Source organism: Lottia gigantea (assembly GCF_000327385.1).
Source record: "Lottia gigantea unplaced genomic scaffold LOTGIsca_1, whole genome shotgun sequence".
NCBI classification, from domain to species: domain Eukaryota; kingdom Metazoa; phylum Mollusca; class Gastropoda; family Lottiidae; genus Lottia; species Lottia gigantea.
In genome coordinates this window covers 5,212,679-5,233,260 of record NW_008706746.1, presented here as the reverse complement: position 1 = coordinate 5,233,260, position 20,582 = coordinate 5,212,679, and the positions used below count along the sequence as shown (strand labels likewise).

General features: G+C 30.9%; 4 protein-coding genes across 4 annotated transcripts in view; 2 read left to right on the top strand and 2 right to left on the bottom strand.

The window, feature by feature from the left end:
- The window catches only part of LOTGIDRAFT_228011 (hypothetical protein), a gene marked incomplete at its 5' end in the record, with an annotated part of 10,994 nt that extends 8,447 nt beyond the window's left edge, over positions 1–2,547 (top strand). The window contains 3 exons of the mRNA XM_009045709.1: positions 184–353; positions 1,118–1,277; positions 1,623–2,547. Of these exons, the coding sequence (XP_009043957.1) occupies positions 184–353; positions 1,118–1,277; positions 1,623–1,684 (392 nt within the window). The 3' untranslated portion in view covers positions 1,685–2,547. The remainder of the gene's footprint in view (positions 1–183; positions 354–1,117; positions 1,278–1,622) is intronic.
- Positions 2,548–6,782: 4,235 nt separating this feature from the next.
- Positions 6,783–7,966, bottom strand: LOTGIDRAFT_228010 (hypothetical protein). Its single transcript, XM_009045708.1, has one exon. It carries the CDS (start codon positions 7,874–7,876, stop codon positions 6,830–6,832), a length of 1,047 nt encoding a protein of 348 aa, XP_009043956.1. The 5' UTR covers positions 7,877–7,966; the 3' UTR covers positions 6,783–6,829.
- A 44-nt stretch (positions 7,967–8,010) lies between these two features.
- LOTGIDRAFT_208433 (hypothetical protein) lies at positions 8,011–10,740 on the top strand. Its single transcript, XM_009045707.1, has 6 exons — positions 8,011–8,132; positions 8,862–8,909; positions 9,144–9,233; positions 9,524–9,546; positions 9,899–9,972; positions 10,243–10,740. Exons 1-6 carry the CDS (start codon positions 8,093–8,095, stop codon positions 10,295–10,297), a joined length of 330 nt encoding a protein of 109 aa, XP_009043955.1. The 5' UTR covers positions 8,011–8,092; the 3' UTR covers positions 10,298–10,740.
- A 2,175-nt stretch (positions 10,741–12,915) lies between these two features.
- LOTGIDRAFT_181248 (hypothetical protein) lies at positions 12,916–16,543 on the bottom strand (the record flags this gene model as incomplete). The annotated part of the gene is made up of 9 exons (XM_009045706.1): positions 12,916–13,495; positions 13,829–13,932; positions 14,144–14,230; positions 14,441–14,519; positions 14,809–15,001; positions 15,353–15,534; positions 15,755–15,925; positions 16,115–16,201; positions 16,412–16,543. 9 exons carry the CDS (start codon positions 16,538–16,540, stop codon positions 13,355–13,357), a joined length of 1,173 nt encoding a protein of 390 aa, XP_009043954.1. The 3' UTR covers positions 12,916–13,354.
- Positions 16,544–20,582: the final 4,039 nt, after the last annotated feature.

Here is a 20,582-nt window from a genome sequence, read left to right as displayed (position 1 = left end):
CCCCCCCCCCCCTTTTACATAATTCCAGGATTAATGTTTCGAATGCTAAATAGAAACTAGTTAAACTGGTAATGAAAAAGAGTTTAATTGTGTCCTCAAAAACGTATTGCCATCAAATATTTTTACTTTTACTTTATGCAATTGTTTTTCTAGTTGTTTACAAAAGTTCCATGTATTTTATAGGTGTAGCTCAAGGAGTTGTCACTGGCATAAGAGGATTGTGTAACGGTTTAGGACCTGCTTTCTTTGGTTTTATTTTCTACCTCTTTCATGTTAATCTTAGTGAGTCTAATCAAGCTAAACATCCGCATCAATCTAATACATCCCATATAGACATGAATAACACCATTCGTGTAAGTACTATTTAATAATTAAATAAAAACAGATATATTGATATACTCGATACCATGTGTTTATTTATTTTAGACAAAAACATCTGCCTCTTTTTTAGCCTAGTGTTGATGATGGTCAGGAAAGGAAGTGAAATTTGCTCTGATATTTCCTTGAATCTTTCCAGTACATTTTGATGAAACAAAAATATGATCCCAAAGAATGTATTTTTATACGCCCACATTATAATGGGGACCTATATTGTCGTCACCCATGTCCGCCCGTCGGTCCACAATTGGCTTGTGAACGCGATAGAGACTACAGTTTTCATCTGATTAGAATGAAATTTGGTGTTATCATTTATATTGATGAGATCTTGGATCTTTTGAGTTATTGCCCTTGATTTATGAAAAACGCGTCAAAATTTGCTTGTGAACACAATAGAGAGTACAGTTTTCATCCGATTTAAATGAAATTTTTAATGATGAGTCAAGATTGAATTTTTCCATCAACAGAATTTGAGTTATTGCCCATGACTTAGTAAAAACTCATCAAAATTTGTTGGCAATAGAGGTGACAGTTTATGTCAGAATTTTATTAAATAATGTGTGTTTGATTAAATCAACAATATCTTGCACAAATTAGATTTTTGGTATGATTTGACACAGATAGGTTACTGCCCTTGATATACTGAAAATGTATCAGGAAAGTGGGAGTATCTTGCTAGGCAACCACTTGTTCTGTATTTTTAATAAATTTGAATTTTGAAGTTTAAATTTGATTTCAGAAATTAGTACCAGGACCACCATTTGCATTTGGAGCTGTTTTAGTGATACTAGCTTTATTAGTTGCTATATTTATACCGGAAAATCCTCATAGTAATATACATGTAGGAGTTAAACCATGTAATAAAAAAGTTTTATCTATGGCTTTACAGAAAGACACAGGTAATATCATTTGTTTATAAATGAGTAATTGATACTGTTAACAAACTGTTGCCTTTTTCAGCTGTCCAGAACATGTCATACACAATGAAGTATTGATTAAACTTGAATATAGTCTTCCTTTGTGTAGCTTGATAAAGACAAATGTCCTTGCATGTCAAAATTTGATCTTAGGCTACAGTCATTTTTTTTTCAGTTTGTTGTCTAATGGATTTTAGGAAAAACTTAAAAAATGAAAAAAAAATTTATCATTTTATTGACCAAATTTAAAACATGCATCCACTTATTGTAAAGTTTGACTGTGGTTTCAATGTAATGGGCTCTTAGTTCATTTAACATATATTTCAGTAGTTAGTAAAAGACATGAAGAAGAACCATTGATGATAGAAGATGAGTCTCCAGAATTATAGCACTTGAAGCCTGAAATCTCTGATGTCAAAATTAGAATCTAGACAAAAGTGTTGACTGTTGTGTGGTCAAAGTTTTTTAGTAACCAAATGATAGGAAAGTGTCTTAAAAGAATGTCAGACACAGATGGATAAGACTTTGAAATACATCCAATCAAAATCACAGAAACCGTAACTGGTTAGATTTCCTGATGTGTCTGCTCCTTATTGATTTGGTGAATGGACAATTAGATGAATTATTAATTGTTAACTTATGATGTTATTTATTATGTTATATGTGGTGTTTAGCACTCTACTTTGCTTCCTGTCTGAGGTCAATTTACGCTTTTGTGCAAGGAAAATTCAAATTTTTTTTCTTATGTTGTCCAGGTTTGAGTCAGTTATACTATGTTCTGATAATACAGATCAACAACTTGGACACAAAAAAAAAAAAAACATAAGAAATTTAGTATTAAAAATTTTACTTTCAATTTCAAAAGCTTCAGTCACTCATACCCCATCAATGGCATGCATATCGACACCTAAATTGGCTTCAGACTACCTTAGAGAATAATGCTCAAATTGGTGATTTGTAATCAATAAACATCCCAATCAAAAACATTTTCTTTATTGTATGAATTTTATTCAATAGGTCAATGGTTAAAGTGTAAAATGCTTGAAAAGTTTCAAGTTTGAGATGTAAGTGTATTTAAAGGGACATTCTACTTTTTTAGTAGGTCAAGAATATTTTTTTTGCTCAATTTTTTACTAACAAAATTTAGCTGTTAAAGAGTAAAATTTTAAAATTTGTTATGCTTATTGACAGTTGTTAAAAACTACCATACAGATTTAAAGATGGGTTTCCTTATTTTCATTTATGAAAATGGAAATGCTAATACTAGTATGAATAGAAAACAGAGGTGTTCAAAATACTTGGAAAATTACCAGTTTGTCTCAGATGTCCATAATTAATTCATAATTAGCTAAATTAGAAGAGAATCACCAGCAGAATTCCAATGAGTGGCCGATCAAGAAAGGTCAAAAAGTCTTTTTTTGTTTGTCCAGACTGTATATACATGAACATTTATGATTGTTTAAAATCTCTTATTTATATGCAATAAGAACATGATGATATGATTAAGAATACCTAATAATTCATTACAAACACCAGTTAATCAATTAGTTTGCTTAATTTGACACTAAAAAACAATGAAACCTATCTTTAAGTAAAATAAATGCCTAAAAGAGAAATTTATCTCCTACATGTTCTAAAGGTTCAACTAATTAATATCAAGCCTTTATACAGCTAAACTGCTAAATAAACAATAAGTAGTCTCTGTTTTTAATTAACCCTTTTAAAACAAATTGATCAAGTAGATATATAGATATAAAAAGCATACTGAAATCTTTTCAGGTATAATTTATGATGTTTGTGAAAATGAAATATTATACGAAAAAAGCAGGATGCCCCTTTAAGATTACCAAGCATAATTTGTTTGAAGATATGATAAACCAGGCTACAAAATTTGACTCTTCACATAATAGTCAAAAAATTTTCTAATTCTTTTGAACCTCTAATTCAATTCTAATTCAGTTCTGGGGGTTATCATCTAATCATGCCTAAATGATACAAGCTTGTCAGTTAACAGCAAGATTCAGGCTACACAGAGGCTTTGCTTTACATGAAATGCTGAAATAAAGAATTAGAATGTTTCATGTGAAGTACTTCATGTGCTGAAGTATCCTATTTAGGGATTGTAAAGACACTTTCTAAACTTTTTATGTGTATTGGGGACACTGATAGCATCCTTTTGCATCATTCCAAATCGCAGTCAGACGTATGCAGTTCTTGCTATTCAACTAAAACTTAACGTTTTATTACGTCAGTGTCTCAAAATCTGCTAATATCTAAGGGTCTTTGATACAAGTTTCCCCAATACACATAAAAAGTTTACAAAACCTCTTTATTATCCATTTTAGAATATGGACTTTATGTAATTGGAATGAATAATCATATTTGGTCCTATTGAAGCATGGAAACATCTGACTATGTATATAATGTTTGCTAGCGTAAAATATGTACCGCATTCTTTCCTGTCTATGTTTATATATACTATATATATAATCATGTAATCAATATCATCTTGTAAAGAAATGCTTTTAGTGTGTTCAAACACCAAGTAGATGTGCCTATATATCAGGGTTGTTCATTTGACTATTTTTTGAAACATATTTTGAGTTACTTGCCATTTTTTAATTGAAACTAGTCAAATGTAATTACAGCAGATCAGACTTGTTTCTAGCTATTGAAAAACTTTAGATTAGTTTTCAAGAATATAATTCTCAAATTGCATGGAAATGATGGTATCAGAAATCCAAAGAGCTCAAATTTCCTACTGTTTGAAACATATAATGTGCTGGTACTGTTGTATGGCAAATTAAAGGTCATTTTCAAAATATCTGTTGAAGTATATTTTAAATGAACAACCCTGTAATAAATTGTTTTAACTGAGATTTTAGTGGTCATGGTCTATATGTTCTTGTCATTCATGCTTCCTTGTAAACCTTAAGAATTATTAGATATTTGCCATTACCTATTCTATTTCATCTCCTTTTCAATCGTTCAGAAAACTTGAATTGATATTTAAGCAAATATACTAAACACAACTGGGTGTAGCCTATCCATGTACACCCTTCAATTATGAGTTTTAATAGAGTTGGTTCAGCTACAAGCAGAAATATATTCTGTTAATGATATTTTAGCTCGAAATCTTTGATTATGCAGTCTACAACTGTTGATATTTTCCATTGAGTAAAAAACATCTTAAGAGATCACAACCATGTATCTAAAGTCATGACTTGTTTATCAATAGCTCTATTTTCTGTCTTTAATTATTTCTACACTGCCAAAATTTTTCCTACGCATATATTAACTTAATCTGCAATAAGAGATATTTTGGTAAATGTTGATTTTGTTCATTTGAAAGTAATTATTTTGTAAATAATGTTTAAGATGAATATTTGTAAATATTTTCTGAGTAATAAAAAAGTATAAAGATTTTTTACTGGAAAGACATTTTGAGATTAGGGGACCAATTTGACAAAAACTCAACTGGAATTCTGGAATTTACTTCTGTTAAGTTTATGTGAAATAGCACCCCACCATTCTAAGAACAGCACTATTATTAAATTCCTATGGTACATTTGGATGTCTACCTTAAATAGTTCCTTACATAAAATAGTTGTATATTAACAGCTCTCTTGACTGAAATATATCATTTATATTCATCAGGATAGGGCATATAATTCATTCCAGTATGAAATAATTAGAAAATTAATGATATGTCTGATTAACATTGTTACAATATAATGACTGTCAATGTATCATTAGCTTAATTTATCTTCTATAATTCATCATGTTTGTAATAATTCCTCATGACTCAATGTTTTCCAGCTGAATAAAAATCTTTTATCGTTTAGATTTTTTTTTAAAAACAAAATCCAAATAAAATGGAGGGTAGATTGTAAATTCAGAAGAAGATAGCTTGCCAGGCAAGGTAACATACGCCCACTACCAGCTGTCAGAAATGATAACAAAATCTTAAGTGGCTTAATAATGAATTTACAAATAATCTTAAAATTATCTATAAGTCAAGGCAAAAACCTGAAACAGTTCATCAAGTTATCATCAAATTCAAACATGAATAATGTCTCATCGATGTGCACACAAGAACAATAACTCTGAAACTGTTCATCATCCGAATATTACCAATTTCTAACTTGATTGAGATCTCATCAATATATTATATGCATACCTAGTTTCATTAAGATCAGATAAAGACTGTAGTCTCTATCGTGCCTACAAGCTAAATTTGACACGTTTTTACTAAGTCAAAGGCAAAACTCACTCGATGTTCACTCGATTATTACCATTTCCGAACTTGACCGAGATCTCATCAATATATACATGCATACCAAGTTTCATCAAGATCAGATAAAAACTCTAGTCTCTATCATGCCTACAAGCCAAATTTGACGCATTTTGAACTAAGTCAAGGGCAATAACGCTGAAACAATTCATCTGATTATTACCAATTTCAAACTTGACTGAGATCTCATCAATACATACAAGTTTCATGAAGATCTGATGAAAACTGTAGTCTCTATTGTGCCTGCAAGTCAAATTTGACGCGTTTTTACTTTGTCAAGGGCAATACCTCTGAAACCGTTGTTTCGATTATTACCAATTTCGAACTTGACTGAAATCGCATCAATCCATACATGCAAACCAAGTTTCATGAAGATCAGATAAAAACTGTAGTCTCTATCGTGCCTACAAGGCAAATTTGACGCATTTTTACTAAGTCCAGGGCAATATCTCTGAAACCGTTCTTTCGATTATTACCGATTTCGAACTTTTCCGAGACCTCATCAATATATACATGCTTACCATGTTTCATCAAGATGGGATAAAAACTGTTGTCTCTATCGTGCCTATAAGTCAAATTTGAACCGATTTTACTTAGTCAGGGGCAATAACTCTGAAACCGTTGTTTCGATTATTACCGATTTCGAACTTGTCCGAGACCTCATCAATATATACATGCTTACCATGTTTCATCAAGATGGGATAAAAACTGTAGTCTCTATCATGTCTACAAGGCAAATTTGACGCATTTTTACTAAGTCCACGGCAATAACTCTGAAACCGTTCTTTCGATTTTTACCGATTTCGAACTTGTCCGAGATCTCATCAATATATACATACATTCCAAGTTTCAACAAGATCAGATAAAAAATGTAGCCTTTATTGCCTCTATGTGAACGGACGGACGGACGAATGGGCCGACTGACAGGGGCAATATACGTCCACATTTTCATGTGGGCATATAAAAAGCGTAGCTGTTGATATGCTGAAATTTTTGATAAATCATGATCCAATTCATAGGAAGTTACATTAAATCAACATATCTATATTCATTTCTTGCATTATTTCAAGCTACATGAGATATATCAATTCATGAGAGTATTACATGTTCGATTTTGCGACAATAGGGACAATTTTACAGCAGTTCAAAGTTATTTCATATTGGGGACAAAGAAAAAAAACAGAAACATCAAATTTAAAAAAAAAATGCTTTTAATGGGTAATCTTTAAAATCAGTATTATTATTTTTCTGGAAAAAATTTATTTTCCCCTTCAACTTGTCTAGTATTTAGATTAATTCTCGAACAACTCATATACAGTTTATATGGTTTCCAATTCAAATTTTGTAAAGTCTTCTCAATTTTCTTATTTATTTCATGAATATTTCCATATTGGGCTTCATCACTGGCACTTTCTGACACATATTCTGAATTTAACGAAAGGGGATAGTGTGTAAGTTTAGGTGCTAAGATTTTAGGGATGCCATGATAAGCAAGTCTTGACTGCTTCCACATTACACATATATCACCGCTACGAAGAAACATAGCTGTTGGCTTAGTTTCTTTAGTTAATCCTCCCAACAAGAAAATACAGTCTTGTCCAAAACTAAATGAAATCAATGGGGCTCCCTGCTCAAATTCAGCATGATCAGTATGTCCACCCAAAGTTGAATCAAGATGGTAATAATTAACTATTCCAGCTTCAGGACAATAGTTTGGATAACCGATTGTTTGTGCAACAAATTTAGTTAATTCTTCCAAGTCTTCAGGCATGTCAGTGCGTCTTTCTTTGTGATATTCTTTATTATTCCAAACATAATGGTATCCTAATGTAGTCCATCTTAACCCCATTATTTCATCATTCTTATGGATTGAATCAGGATCAGTTTCTACAAAATTTTTCCATAATTTCGCCCTCTTTTCAGAATCCAATTGAATGTCCAAATTTGCCTTATTCTTTGCATCTGGATAGTCATTAAGACATCTATGAACCCAGTATTTTTGATATCCATCTTTGAAGGGATTCAATACAAATATAAAACCAGGGTTGTCATTTATTGAATAAGCTTTCCAGTCATGTACAGGTCTGAAGCCATTGATGTGATTTATATTTCCAGTAGGAATTTGTAACTGAAAGTTTGTAACCCTTTCATCTGGTTTCTCCGACTCTGATATAGCTTGAAAATCCAACACATTAGAAAAATCTGGTTCAGGTATTTTGGCTTTGTAATATTTATAAGTTGGTTTAAACTGATCATTTTCAGTAATGTCTTCATTATATTCGTACATTTTTCTGGGTTTTTTTTATACTTAATTTAGATCTAATTTAGAAATCACAATTATTTGCCACCTTGTGAAATTTTACAATGAAGGAAGTTGTCGAAGAGTTACCTTCCCAAACGATTACCTCCCTTCGAGCACCTGTTTTAAATTCACATCGAGGCTTGTGTGGATCATTCTTTCATTGTCTGTGTGGGAAGGAAGATAAGAGTATTCAGAAGCAATATGTCTAAATTCCAGAAAACAGTTATTCAAGAAGGAGATGGTTAGTTCAATAAGTCATATATTTATTTCAAGCGATAGTTCCTTTTGTTTGGGCAGTCGACATTCTATGTTCACAAGTAGCTGACCGGCATCTCTGTGCATAAATTTTAAGACGTAACCATTTTTTTTCGAAATCCCATCAAAAACGTAACCAACACTAACAGCTTTACTTTGAATTAAGCTTTATTTTAGATGTATTTTCTATATTTTTGATTATGCCTTTTTCATGGTAAGATTTTTTGAAATACAAGTATTATGCATTTTGTAATATATTTCTTATACAGACAAATGTTTGTGTTGAAAAAAAAAGGCTCTAAAAAGGATGCTAATTGTTTCATATTGGTAAAGAGAGGATATAAATAATACATGCAAGGATACATAAAAGGACAGCTGCACCTTTGTAGCCAAGCCAATAGTGTTAACAGCTCACTGTAGAAAGTCGAGCCTTCAAATCCATGTGTGTCTAGGATTATCCGCATTTGAATGTTGAAATGAAGACTCGTCATTTTAAGATTCACAGTGATATATAGACAAGACAATAATGAGTAAAAATCTTAGTTCCAGATATTTTTGAAGGAAACATTTCTTACATTTCTAGTACTTCAGAAATCGAAGCCCCAAAATAGTGCATCTGTCCCTTTAAGGGGCATTATGTGTATTTTAATATTAAGTTGTCTTATATATTCCAATTCGTATGCATGTTTAATGAATAGTTTGATTTTTTTTCAAGGCGCAACATATGCACAGAAGGGTCAAACAGTGAAAGTTCATTATACTGGTATGTATTTTGCAAATATTAAATTCATTTATACATTAGTGTCCAGCTTAATATATCTAGGCTGGAAACTAATTCTGTTTACATGTTTGTGCATGTTTTAACAACCAAATGACTGTCAGATGGGTGAATGCTTTACCCCAAAAAATGTAAGCCAGGCATAATAATGAAAAAATATAGTCATTGTTCATAAAATTGGAATGTATAGAAATTTAACCTTCATCTGATATGATACAGGTACCTTCCCTGATGGCAAGAAATTTGATTCCTCCCGAGACCGTGGTAAACCTTTCACCTTCAAACTCGGAGAAGGTGAGGTCATCAAGGGTGAGTAATTCTGAATATTTTAAGAGCCTCATGCTTACAATAATTCTCAAATTGGTGTTATACTTAAAGTGATTGTGATGACTACAGTGTATGTGAGTTAGTCATTTTTTTTAGCTATTTATTTTGTTTCTGATTGATCTGTCTACATTTGTTTTCTTTCAATAGTTTCAAAATGTTATCTTTCAATGTTCCCACAGAAAGACAACTGCAGCTAACAATAGCTAATTCTTCTTGGAGGTGAGCTTATCAGTACTTTGTTTATATAATGACTGTAATTATCTGTATTTCAGGTTGGGATGAAGGTGTAGCTAAGGTGAGTGAGTTTTTAATGCTTATAATTGTCATGATAATCATCAATTAATTGACACTTATTGTCCCAAGCAAAGTAAAAAGTTTTTTGAACTTTTCCCATTTTTTGAGGATTGAGACATTCTAAGGCTATCAGTTACTATTTTAAGGCTATATGCCAATTGTTCTAAAAAAATATCAATTTGATTTACAACTTTGTCTTCACACCCGATTAATATCATTCTAGTGTCTGTTATATATTTTGAGTAGTAAGAACAAATACTGAATCTTTTCTCTGGTCAAATGTTGATGTTTATTATCTGAATTTACCTAACATTGTGCTGCTTTATAATTTTAGAAAATTTCTGTATTTGTAGATGACAGTAGGTGAAAGAGCCAAGTTCGTATGTCCTCCAGATTATGCTTATGGTAAAGCCGGAGCAGGCGGAGTATATCCTTTTAAAATATTTTAATCTACCTACATATCTGCCCTGTGGTTGTATCTCTAGCAAAATTCATATCCATGAATTGGTCTGTCCACATTTGATTTTTAGATCTATAGTAATCGACTGATTTGTGTCAATCAGCAATTTGGTTTAAATCTGGATTACATACATACCAGTCCGTTTTTCTCAGGCAAATGTTGAAATAGTACTCTTTTACTTAAAGATTTAACTAATGCACAGTATTTTATGTTTATTTTTCCTTAATTCTGTCATACTATACCACCTAATGCAACTCTACATTTTGATGTTGAATTTCTGGGAATAGCTTAAATCAACAATGTTTATCTTGTCCTTGGCCAGTCACTGTGTTAAATTTTTATCAACTACTAAATTCCATTATTACAAACAAACTAGATGTGTTGAGGACAAAAAGTGTGATCTGAATAAGGAAAGTGACAATCTAACCTGTATTATGTGACTGATTTGTGCTGTTTGTGTTAAGCTTCATTAAGATCTTGCTCATTAATTTTCATTCAAAGCCAGGCTTTGTAGCATAATATTAGAGAATCTATTGACAATTGGTTTTCTTTCTGTGAAAGATACTTGTGGAATGTCAACTTTAAAACATCTACATCGGTGCTTGTTATACTTTTTTTTTATCCTTTTTGGTGCAACATTCAATCATGGCTAAGGATTTGGATTTATTAATATTGTTTTAAATGTTGTCATCTGTTTACATTCTACATTGAAATAAATGAAAATATTTCTTGTAATTGCCTGTTTTTATACTGTTTTGCTTCTTTTGAATCATGTTTCATGGAATGTGAGCTCCTGCCCTATGGAAACTCTTTGGGTTGTTAAAAATTCCAAATATGCAAGAAATATAGCAAGGGTTATTTCAATGAACTCTTGAACAATTGAAAATATGATTGAAAAAACTCAATTAAATAAATTGGATAGTGTTTCTGGAAGTTAGTGCAAAAATATTGGGAGTCCGATAAACTCTAATGATGAGGATTGGGGGGTTCTTTTGAGATCTTTTACCCATTATATTGAATTGAGAATTTCACTTGCTTCAAAATAAATAAATACTAGGAATTAAATAGATTCATTCTATATTAGCATAACAAATTACATACAATAAAAAAAATTGAGATTTTCCTGCAGGTTGTTCGGCTTTTAAAATTAAGATAGTCTATATTGTTATGTGCAAGTACCACATACAACAGATTTCAAGACTTAAGTAAATAACCATTTAAAACTGTCCACAAAAGACTGTACATTCTTCAGATTATTGACTTGCCTCAGTTAACTTCTGAAAGTAAAACTATACAGTCATCACCTATAAGGATATCACTGAATAACATACTTAAATAAATTCATTAAGAATTGCTCTTAACATGATTAAAACATGTACATCACAATATTAATCAATTTTATTTATATACAATTATACACAGAAAACGAATACTTTTTCTCAGTACCTGTACACACTTGGTTTCAAATGAATACAAACAATTCAACAGTTTTCCTTTGTTCTTGATTTCAATAATTAAAAAACTGAAAGGACAGATTTGCTAAGGCATATAATGTATGCTATGGATTGTCACGTACAATAATAAATGCTTAACATTAGCTTAATTTCTCTGGCAGTTTTGTATAAGATAAGACATGTATGCATATTCAACAATATTTATTACATATTCCTAGTAGGCTTACTATTTGAATAATAAAAAAAATATTCTTTTATTTCAGAAAAATATACAATTGACAACATTAATTGCATTGTTAACAAAAAGTAATCATAAAATACCATGTTTCAAAATCTTTCATTTTATCACAAGCCTACTGAGTAGCTTCCCTTTAATAGTCTTGAACAAATTCATACCAGTTTCATATGGTACCAAAATTAAACTTGATCTTTTTATTTCAGTTGTAAGTTTTTTACACAATTTAACCAATGGTAGTAACCCCAGACCCCAATATACAATAGCGATATATAGAAAGAATTTACATATCGATCAAATAGTACACATAAAAATGAAACTTCAATTTATTACCATTATAGTAACAATAAAAGACTCGAAAGGAACATTTTAAGTGAACAATAGTAAAAATTTTGTTTCGATCATTTTTTTCACCGTCTGCAGATTACAGAAACACGAACAAAAATGTTCGTGAGAATTGTTCGTGAAATCAAGCATGTTTGATTTTTATAAAATTGTTCGCCTCCCGAACAATTCTTTGTTCGCCGTCTGCGTTAACAACGAACATTAGCGCCGAACATTCATCACCGAAAGACCGATCAGCGATCAAAGCCAGACCACATGACACTCAAAATGGCGACATCCAGTGAATCCACCAACACAAAATTTTGGACTGTGGAGAAGGAGCAGATTTTAGTAGATATGTGGTCGCAATCTGCCTCAATATTGTGTTGAACCCATCTTTGTCAACCCGGAAATATTGCCGATACATTGCTGGGTCGTCAGCCGACAGCTCCTGTGCAAGGTTGCCAAACACACCCAGCTCTTTACGACGTCGAATCCAGGTATGGACCCAAATGCTCCTATTTCGCCGTCTATGTTGGCGTCTTTTTAAAATTAATAAAATAGCTAACGCAATTTTACATTTTCTTCTCCGCGTCGCCATTTTGAAGTCAGGTGATTTTCCGTGACACTGGCGTATTGTTCGAGCTAAATGTTCGTCGTCTGTGGATAACGGAAAACAAATATATTTGTTCGATGTTTTTGTTTTGTCGACAGAAATGTTCCTCGTCTGCGTTGGGCTTTAGAGATGAATCTATTAGACTTTACTAAACATGTGAAAGTCCAAGTTACCTATATTTCAGATCTGGTCATTGAACACTTATTTTTCAACATGTAAATAGAAATTTTATCCAAGTATTATTATGCAACAGAGTTCTGGAAACATAACTCAACTTTATCAATTGTTAGTAGTATACCACCAAGCCCTATCATATAGAGAGATTAGATAAGTCAGACAGTTTTCTAATTTCTTTTTCTTTCATTTGTTACCCATTTTTGTGCATTTTTGTTTCATGTAGTTGCATGTTAGTAGATTAATTTTGTGATATCCAAAGAAATGTCTAACTTTCCCATTCATGTTTGAGCTCTCAAGAGAGACATTAATCAAAACCGTTACAAGGAAAAACTGATCATTACCTTTTCAAATCATAATATAAAATGATGAAATTCCAAAAAACAACAAAAAACTTTCCGATAAATTAGCCCAAAATTATATAAGCATAATTTGTACATGTCATGACAAAAGATTGAAAGTACTATAAGCACTAGTAACATCTCATGATTTTAATTACAAATTTTGATTTCTAAAATATAATATCTACATGTACAAATCATATAGTTAATATAATAAGATTCTCTTCTCCACAGCTTTACGACATATTGGACATTCATTTAATCTGTCACCACACAGTTGACATGCACCATGTCCACATAAAAATATCATATTCTTTAATCTGTCCATACATACAGGACATGATGTCTGAAAATATAAAAAAAAATAACTATAAGAAGCAGTTAAATAATATTGATCAAAAAATTAATCAAATTAAATGCAATTATTTTTGTGTACACTATATTTCTGTTAATCTATATCTTTAGCCATACTTCATGGATTATTAATTTAATCATGTACGTTTATATAGTTTGTTAAAGAACAATTTTTTTAGTTGACTGACAAACCAATAAAAATCTATGAAAATTGAGCACTCAAGAATGCTAAGAACTGTTCTATGCAGTGAGCAAAGTAAATAAGGTTTCTGGTTTCTGTACACAATAAAATGTTTCAGAATACTTTGGTGTCAATAAATCTCACCTGATCTTTAATATCTTGTAATTGTTGTGATAATTTCTGTACATCACGATTGTTATCACGAGAACCGTTATTCATTACATTGGGTGGTAGTGGTGCAGGTGGCGCTATAAAAACAAAAATTTTGACAAGTTACTTTAAACTGAGGGTCTTTCTCTTCTCTTTATTAATTAAATGCACTTATATAAAGACTTTTGATTCCTAAAAATTCTATTATAAACTGTTTTGGTAAACTAAAACAATTCAAGTTCCTGATCTGAGCACCAATATATTCATAAAGACAGAAATATTTTTCAATTGAAATGTAAAATTACTTACGTGTCCCACCACAACAAACAATAAATGGTACAGTTTTCTCTATATTAGATCTACATTGTACACATTTCTTCATTAGAGCAGCACAACCTAATAAATATTACCATAAATACTTCAAATATATAATATAAATTATGTGAACTGCCTTCCCTATCAAGAGAATTCAAGCTTGCTTCAATATGTTTCTATAGATTTATAATCATTTGTGACTAAATATGTAACAAAATTTTTAACTAGATTTAAATATAGTATTATTCCAGATGAACCCATAAATATCATTACATTCTATTTTAGTCTTACCATCACAAGCACACATATGTCCACAAGGTTTAAACAATATGGTAGCTTTTTTATCTGAACATACTACACACTCTTCAATCTGAAATAAATAAAATAATCTTATCACTCAATAATGATTTGTTTGAATAGTAGAAATGACTAAATTGCCAAAATAATGCTGTATTCTATACATAAATGGGAGCAGGAAAAGTACTCTTAAGGAAATAGTAATAAATATAAAATGACCACTGAAATTGTATTTCCTGGTGAAAATTTAAGTATGTCATAAGAAACCAAAGTTCATTTTTATGCTTTGAAACATACCAACTTTAAGGTCTTCTATTTCATACAACATATCTAATAATTTAGCAATTCTTAATAATATTTACCTTTGTTCTAGACTGAACTTGTTCTTTACACATTAAACATTTTTTAACTCTAGGTGAACATAATGAACATGTAGCAATATGTCCGCAAGGTCCAAATAATGTATCTCTCTTCATATCAGAACACACCATACATTCTTCTAATGATTCCTGATCATTTCTTATAACTACTGTATTAGATGTAGGTATTGAGGGGCTGTTAAGTAGGAAGGTTAAGCTAAAAAATAATCCCAAATTCTTATCAAATTTTGAATTCATTTCTTAAAATTTGCCAAAGAAACAAAACTATTCTTAATTAAATGAATGTACAAAGCGCTGGACATTAAGAGCTCATTTTTATACACACCTTTAGTAATATAGTCTACCATCAACAACCAATTCTCTTATGTTATAATTAAAATAAATGAAAAGAGTTTAACGTTTTACTTTACATGATTTAAAGAATGAAATTAGCTATCATCTTATAATTTCAATTTCAGAAAATTTCAACATATTATGGGCATTTAACTAATTGTGGAGACTGGTGTAAATCAAAAATTTCACAAACCTGTTTCTTTCCTTGTGACATTTGGCTAAAGCTTTGCATAAGTTAGGGTCTGGACATAAATCTAATGGAGTCTGCCCTTTTTTGTTCTTAATATTTAAATCAGCACTATTAGCTGCCAGAAAACAGGCAATGGAAGCACTGGATTTCTTATCAGCACCTGGAGTTCCTAGTCCCATCAATAACTGGAAATAGAATTATAGTACATATATTATGCTTTCTACAAGTAAAAACAATTTTTAATTCTGTTTCTAATTGTCTGAGAGTGTTAACATGTTGAGGACAAAGGAACGAAGTGAGCCATGTAAAAGATCATTTAGAAATCAAAATTTAGTCATTGTCCGCTGAATTACAGAATATCTATGATCTTGTACTGGGAGGTGGATTTAGCTCTATTTGTAGAACAAATCTGGCAAGGAACAAAATGTCACCATCTAATGATCTTACCTTTCCAACATCTTGCATGTCTTGTAATTGTCGTAGTTGTGAAAGTGTATGATGACGTAAAGCTTCATGTAATGGAGTATCACCATCTTTATCTGGTATATTTAAATTACAACTTTCTCTCACTAACAACTGAAATCATTACAAATTACACACGGATTAGTTCTTTTTATGTTGCAAGACAATACCTTCTGTTAAAGCTTGTTAGATTCAAGCTGTCCAAATAATGTGGTGGGCACCACTTGCAAAGCATGATATGCTCAGCACTCTGCAACTCTTTGGAAATATGATAAATCATCAGAATGTTGAATCCTTACTTACCCTTACAATCTGTGTATGTTGTCTTTCTACTGCTAAATGTAATGGCGTCTGTAGATTAACATTCTGTATGTCCATATTTGCTTTACCCTATAAAGTAATATAAAGATGCATGGATTACTATCACTTTAAACTCAGGTTCAGGAACAAATGCCAATGAAATGTTCACCAAAATACATAGACATATCTTACTTTGATACAAAACAAATTTTTGCGCTTTAATTTGGTTAATGAAGACCAGCCATGCAAATTAGAGCTATTGCTTTTTAATACTTGTGACGTGAAAAACAAATATTGTACCTGTTGCACCAATAATTCAGCTACTTCAACATGATTATTCAAAGCAGCTAAATGTAAAGCTGTATAACCATCATCTTTTTTCTCATCAACTATCCACGGTCTAGGTAATTTATTTAACAATATTCTCATAGCACTGAAAGTATACAAGATTGTGGCTATAATCATTAATAATCAACTAGTATAACAATAGCTGAAATGTCCTATTGGAATGTTTAGAGCTGAAAAGCACTACATGGGTTTCTGAAGATTTCCAATTTCCCATAACATGGCCTTATGATATTAATCTGAAAAATGATATAATGCATCTTGACAAAAAGAAATTTTTACTTCTGTTTTATTGAGATTTGCAAACCCCATAGACATGTGAGTTATCGGAATTGTTAATACATGATCCACGTTAAAACTTTTTCAATATAAAGAAGATTTGTTCCAAAGGAGTCATTGACATAAATACAAAGTGAATTAATTCAAAGTCACAATTACAAATAGAGAGAATAGAAATGAATAATGATATCTGTTCATAGAGGTATTGACAAATAAAATAGTAGTTAGGCTATATATCTATTATATAATAATGGTTCAAGTGAAATGTATGAAATGGATTTATGTTGTCAAACTAGACAATAACACTGAGATAAAAAAAAAAGCTGAAAGTATAAATGTTAAATAATAATCTTATCTAGACAGTAGAATAAAATGAACAAGTTGTTTCTAAATGTCTTATTGATTTCTACTCTTTTCCATTTCCACACAAATTGTTTCATAAGCCAAGTGATTTTTCTTGTTTTCACTCTGATTCCATCTTCAATCTTATTATTAACTTTGGTCATGACATATGACTCCATGGATTTTTGGTTTATTCAACAGATAAATGTTTTTAGAATGTTAACCAAGGAGCAACTTGGTTCTTTGTTATTGACATTGTCTAATGTAACAGATATGAATTTTTAAAAACAAGATAAAAATATCATAGTTAAAATAGTGAATGATTGAGGTTTTCTTGTCCAGTTAACAACATCTTATTAACATTTTTACAAAATTTCTATAAATTAATTGTTTTAAAATAGAGTTATCTCCCTTTCCCCCTTATTAACTGTATCATTAAACCTGGTTTTCTAGTGCTCCAACCATCGCTGTTTTACTACATCCATGCTACACATGTACATTGATTGCAAACCATATCATAAGGAATTGAAATTTGATAATCAAGTCAGCTGAATTCAACCAATGAAACTTTATTGACTTTGTTAAATGGTATGATATTTGAAGAAAATAGTCACAAATTAAATTAGTTGTAAAGAAATGTAAAAGAGTCTCAGAAAAAGATAATTCTTCAAGTTAAAATCAAATTATATGAATAACTTCAATATATTTATGTTTTATGTATTTAAAAGTAAATCAACCAATTGAATGGGTATAAATAATATTAAATCTATCAGAGATTTAGTGAACTGTAACAAGAACTAAATCAACTTAAAGGAGCTATATCTTGAAAATATTCCTTCACATTAAAAAAATAACCTATTTTCAGAACAGATAACAAAAATCATTCTGAGAAGTAATCCACCTAGAAGAGATGATCAGTAAATGGACTTGATGAATTGGAGTAATGTAAAATGCAATTGTTCTGAGAAACATTTACTTTGCATTCATTGCAATTGACCTTCACCTGCCCCTAACCTATCACTGCCATTATGGTTTATAACCTGATGACTTGAATGACAAATTTCAACTTCTATCAGAAGATTTGCACAGTAAAGTGGTTTCTATTTACACTACAAAAAAAGAACTGCAAATGTAATTGCCGCTTGGTCCATAACCTCTACAAAACTAAAAATAAATGTCAGTAGTTTTTAAATAAGGAGCCAATGAAGATGATCTGATATCTAACCTTATCGTAACTGGAATTAAGTCAGAATTTTAAATATATGGTAAATCCAATAGTTGGGATTATTTTGTCTAGGAGACTTAAATGTGTGACTGGTGTGTCACCATCATCATTAGAAATTTACTTTCTGCTACTTACTAAATACAGTCTACAATTCCTTTAAACATCCTATTAAAGTAGATCTATTTGCTCCTATCATTATAGTGAAGGTAGTAAAATTGGAAATCATAAAATTTGGGCGCTAGTACTAAATCAATATCAATTATTGAGGAAGAACATCAACAAATACCAATTCCACAATTTACTTCATCATAATAATTTCAACAAATTGAAATTCTGCCAACTTCCACCAGAGCAGGGTGACATAATCTAACCATTATGTTTTATTTATTATTTCTAAAAGGTGTAAGTAGAAAGGTAAGGAAGATGTTCCTGTAAATAAAGAAAATTAACAGAAATCATTTAAAATAAACTACCAAGCCTTATTATAACCATCCTTATTTTGGCCAGAAAAGCAACCCCATTTAAAGTATTGTAATTGTTAATTGCCTGGAAACAAGATAATCTTAAAACTAATTTGTGTAAAAGATTTACGCCAATCACCTTTTAGACACCTATAATTAATTGTCGAAATGTCCATTCTTTTTTTTTTTTTTTTTTATGCAGGGCGTTCGTTTCCGAACGCCCTGCTTTATTTTCGTTAATCAAAAAAATATTCTTTTTTTTTTCTTTTTTTTTTTTTTTTTCAAATTCTTGACAGAGCTCACAGACGAAACAAAAATGTCAAACGGTACATATTTGACAAACCGTACATGCGTAGAGGTCTACCACTATAACAAACTACGGAAAGCACTGGTCTGCTTATTTACGGCTCGATTTACATACAATTTTCTGCATTGTATTGCATAAACGTAACGTTATACTGTGACACTTTAAATTATGCAAATTTGCTATTTTTTTTGCTATGAAATCAATCGATCTGAAATTTATATGGGAAAATATTGTCATGTTGATAAACCCAAATGTGTTTTCAGAAGTTTTGCATTATATCCAGTTTTTGCAAAAATTGCCTTCAAAGTCAGTTTTGCAACTTTTTAATTTTCACAGCTACGCCTAAAAACACATATGCATATCATTAGAAATATCATTCAAATTAAAATGAGCGAAAAAAATTTGACCGGAAGCGTCAATCCAGTCGCCATTTTGATTAGCGTAAGATTTCTTAAATACGATATTTCTCCCTCATTTGTTATCCGATTTGCATGTTTTTGGTGTCAATAGAAACCTAAGACGTTCGGCAACAATTCCTTGCAAGCCGAATTTTGAATTTTGATTTTGCTTTCTTTTCAGTTTTTAATGAAAATTTTCAAATTTGTTCAATATTTGAGGCTTTTAATCTCGTGACCTTGAACTCTTATGACCTTGAGTTTCATATGGCTTAATGTCCTCGACGATACCTATCCGATCGTATTTTTATTTTTTTTTTCCGACTATAACTTGCGATGTTATAGGCGTTTGAAAATAGCGAAATTTTCTTTTAAAGAGCCCTAGCAACCATTCTATTCATGTTATAACCATAATTTTCACACAGACATAATCTACGCATCGAGGGCTTTTCAGTGATATATAACATGTATACCTTACATGCAAATTCAAAACCCCATTCACTTAACATGGGACTATTATTAGATAAATCGGCTAATTAGATTAACCTGACTGTCAACCCCAATAGAAAAGTTTAAGTTGTTTTAAAGATACCCTCTCTTTTATATTTTTTTAATAATACATGTTTTACGTCCAGTTATGGCATATGAATAAGCTCCTTAGTGGTTTGAACCGTGTTATACTGTAAATTGAGCTTACGGAAGCACATTAAAGGGATACCCACACTTAATTTCCCAACTTTCTTAATTCTTCTCAGAATTTCATCAAACTTGGTATGTATGTGTATAATCCAATTCTAAATTTGATGAAAATATTGAATTTTGTTTTGCGCATGCGCATTACCAACTTTCTTATTTCTTATCCGATTTTCATGAAACTTGGTATGCATTTGTATAATCCAATTCTAAATTTGATGGAAATATTGAATTTTTGTTGTGTGCATGCGCATAACCAACTTTCTTATTTCTTATCCGAATTTCACCAAACTTGGTATGTATGTGTATCATATCCAATTCTAAATTTGTTGGAAATATTGAATTTTTGTTGCGTGCATGCGCATTTTTTTAATTTATGTAGGTCAACAAAATTTAGCTGATCTTTGGCAAAGAAAATTTTATG

Bases quoted from the DNA above. Each gene is read 5' to 3' on its own strand.
- LOTGIDRAFT_208433 (XM_009045707.1), top strand. From the start codon at position 8,093: ATGTCTAAATTCCAGAAAACAGTTATTCAAGAAGGAGATG. The intron at 8,133-8,861 runs GTTAGTTCAATA...TTTTTTTTCAAG, and splicing joins AGTTATTCAAGAAGGAGATG to GCGCAACATATGCACAGAAG. The intron at 8,910-9,143 runs GTATGTATTTTG...GATATGATACAG, and splicing joins AGTGAAAGTTCATTATACTG to GTACCTTCCCTGATGGCAAG.
- LOTGIDRAFT_228010 (XM_009045708.1), bottom strand. From the start codon at position 7,876: ATGTACGAATATAATGAAGACATTACTGAAAATGATCAGTTTAAACCA.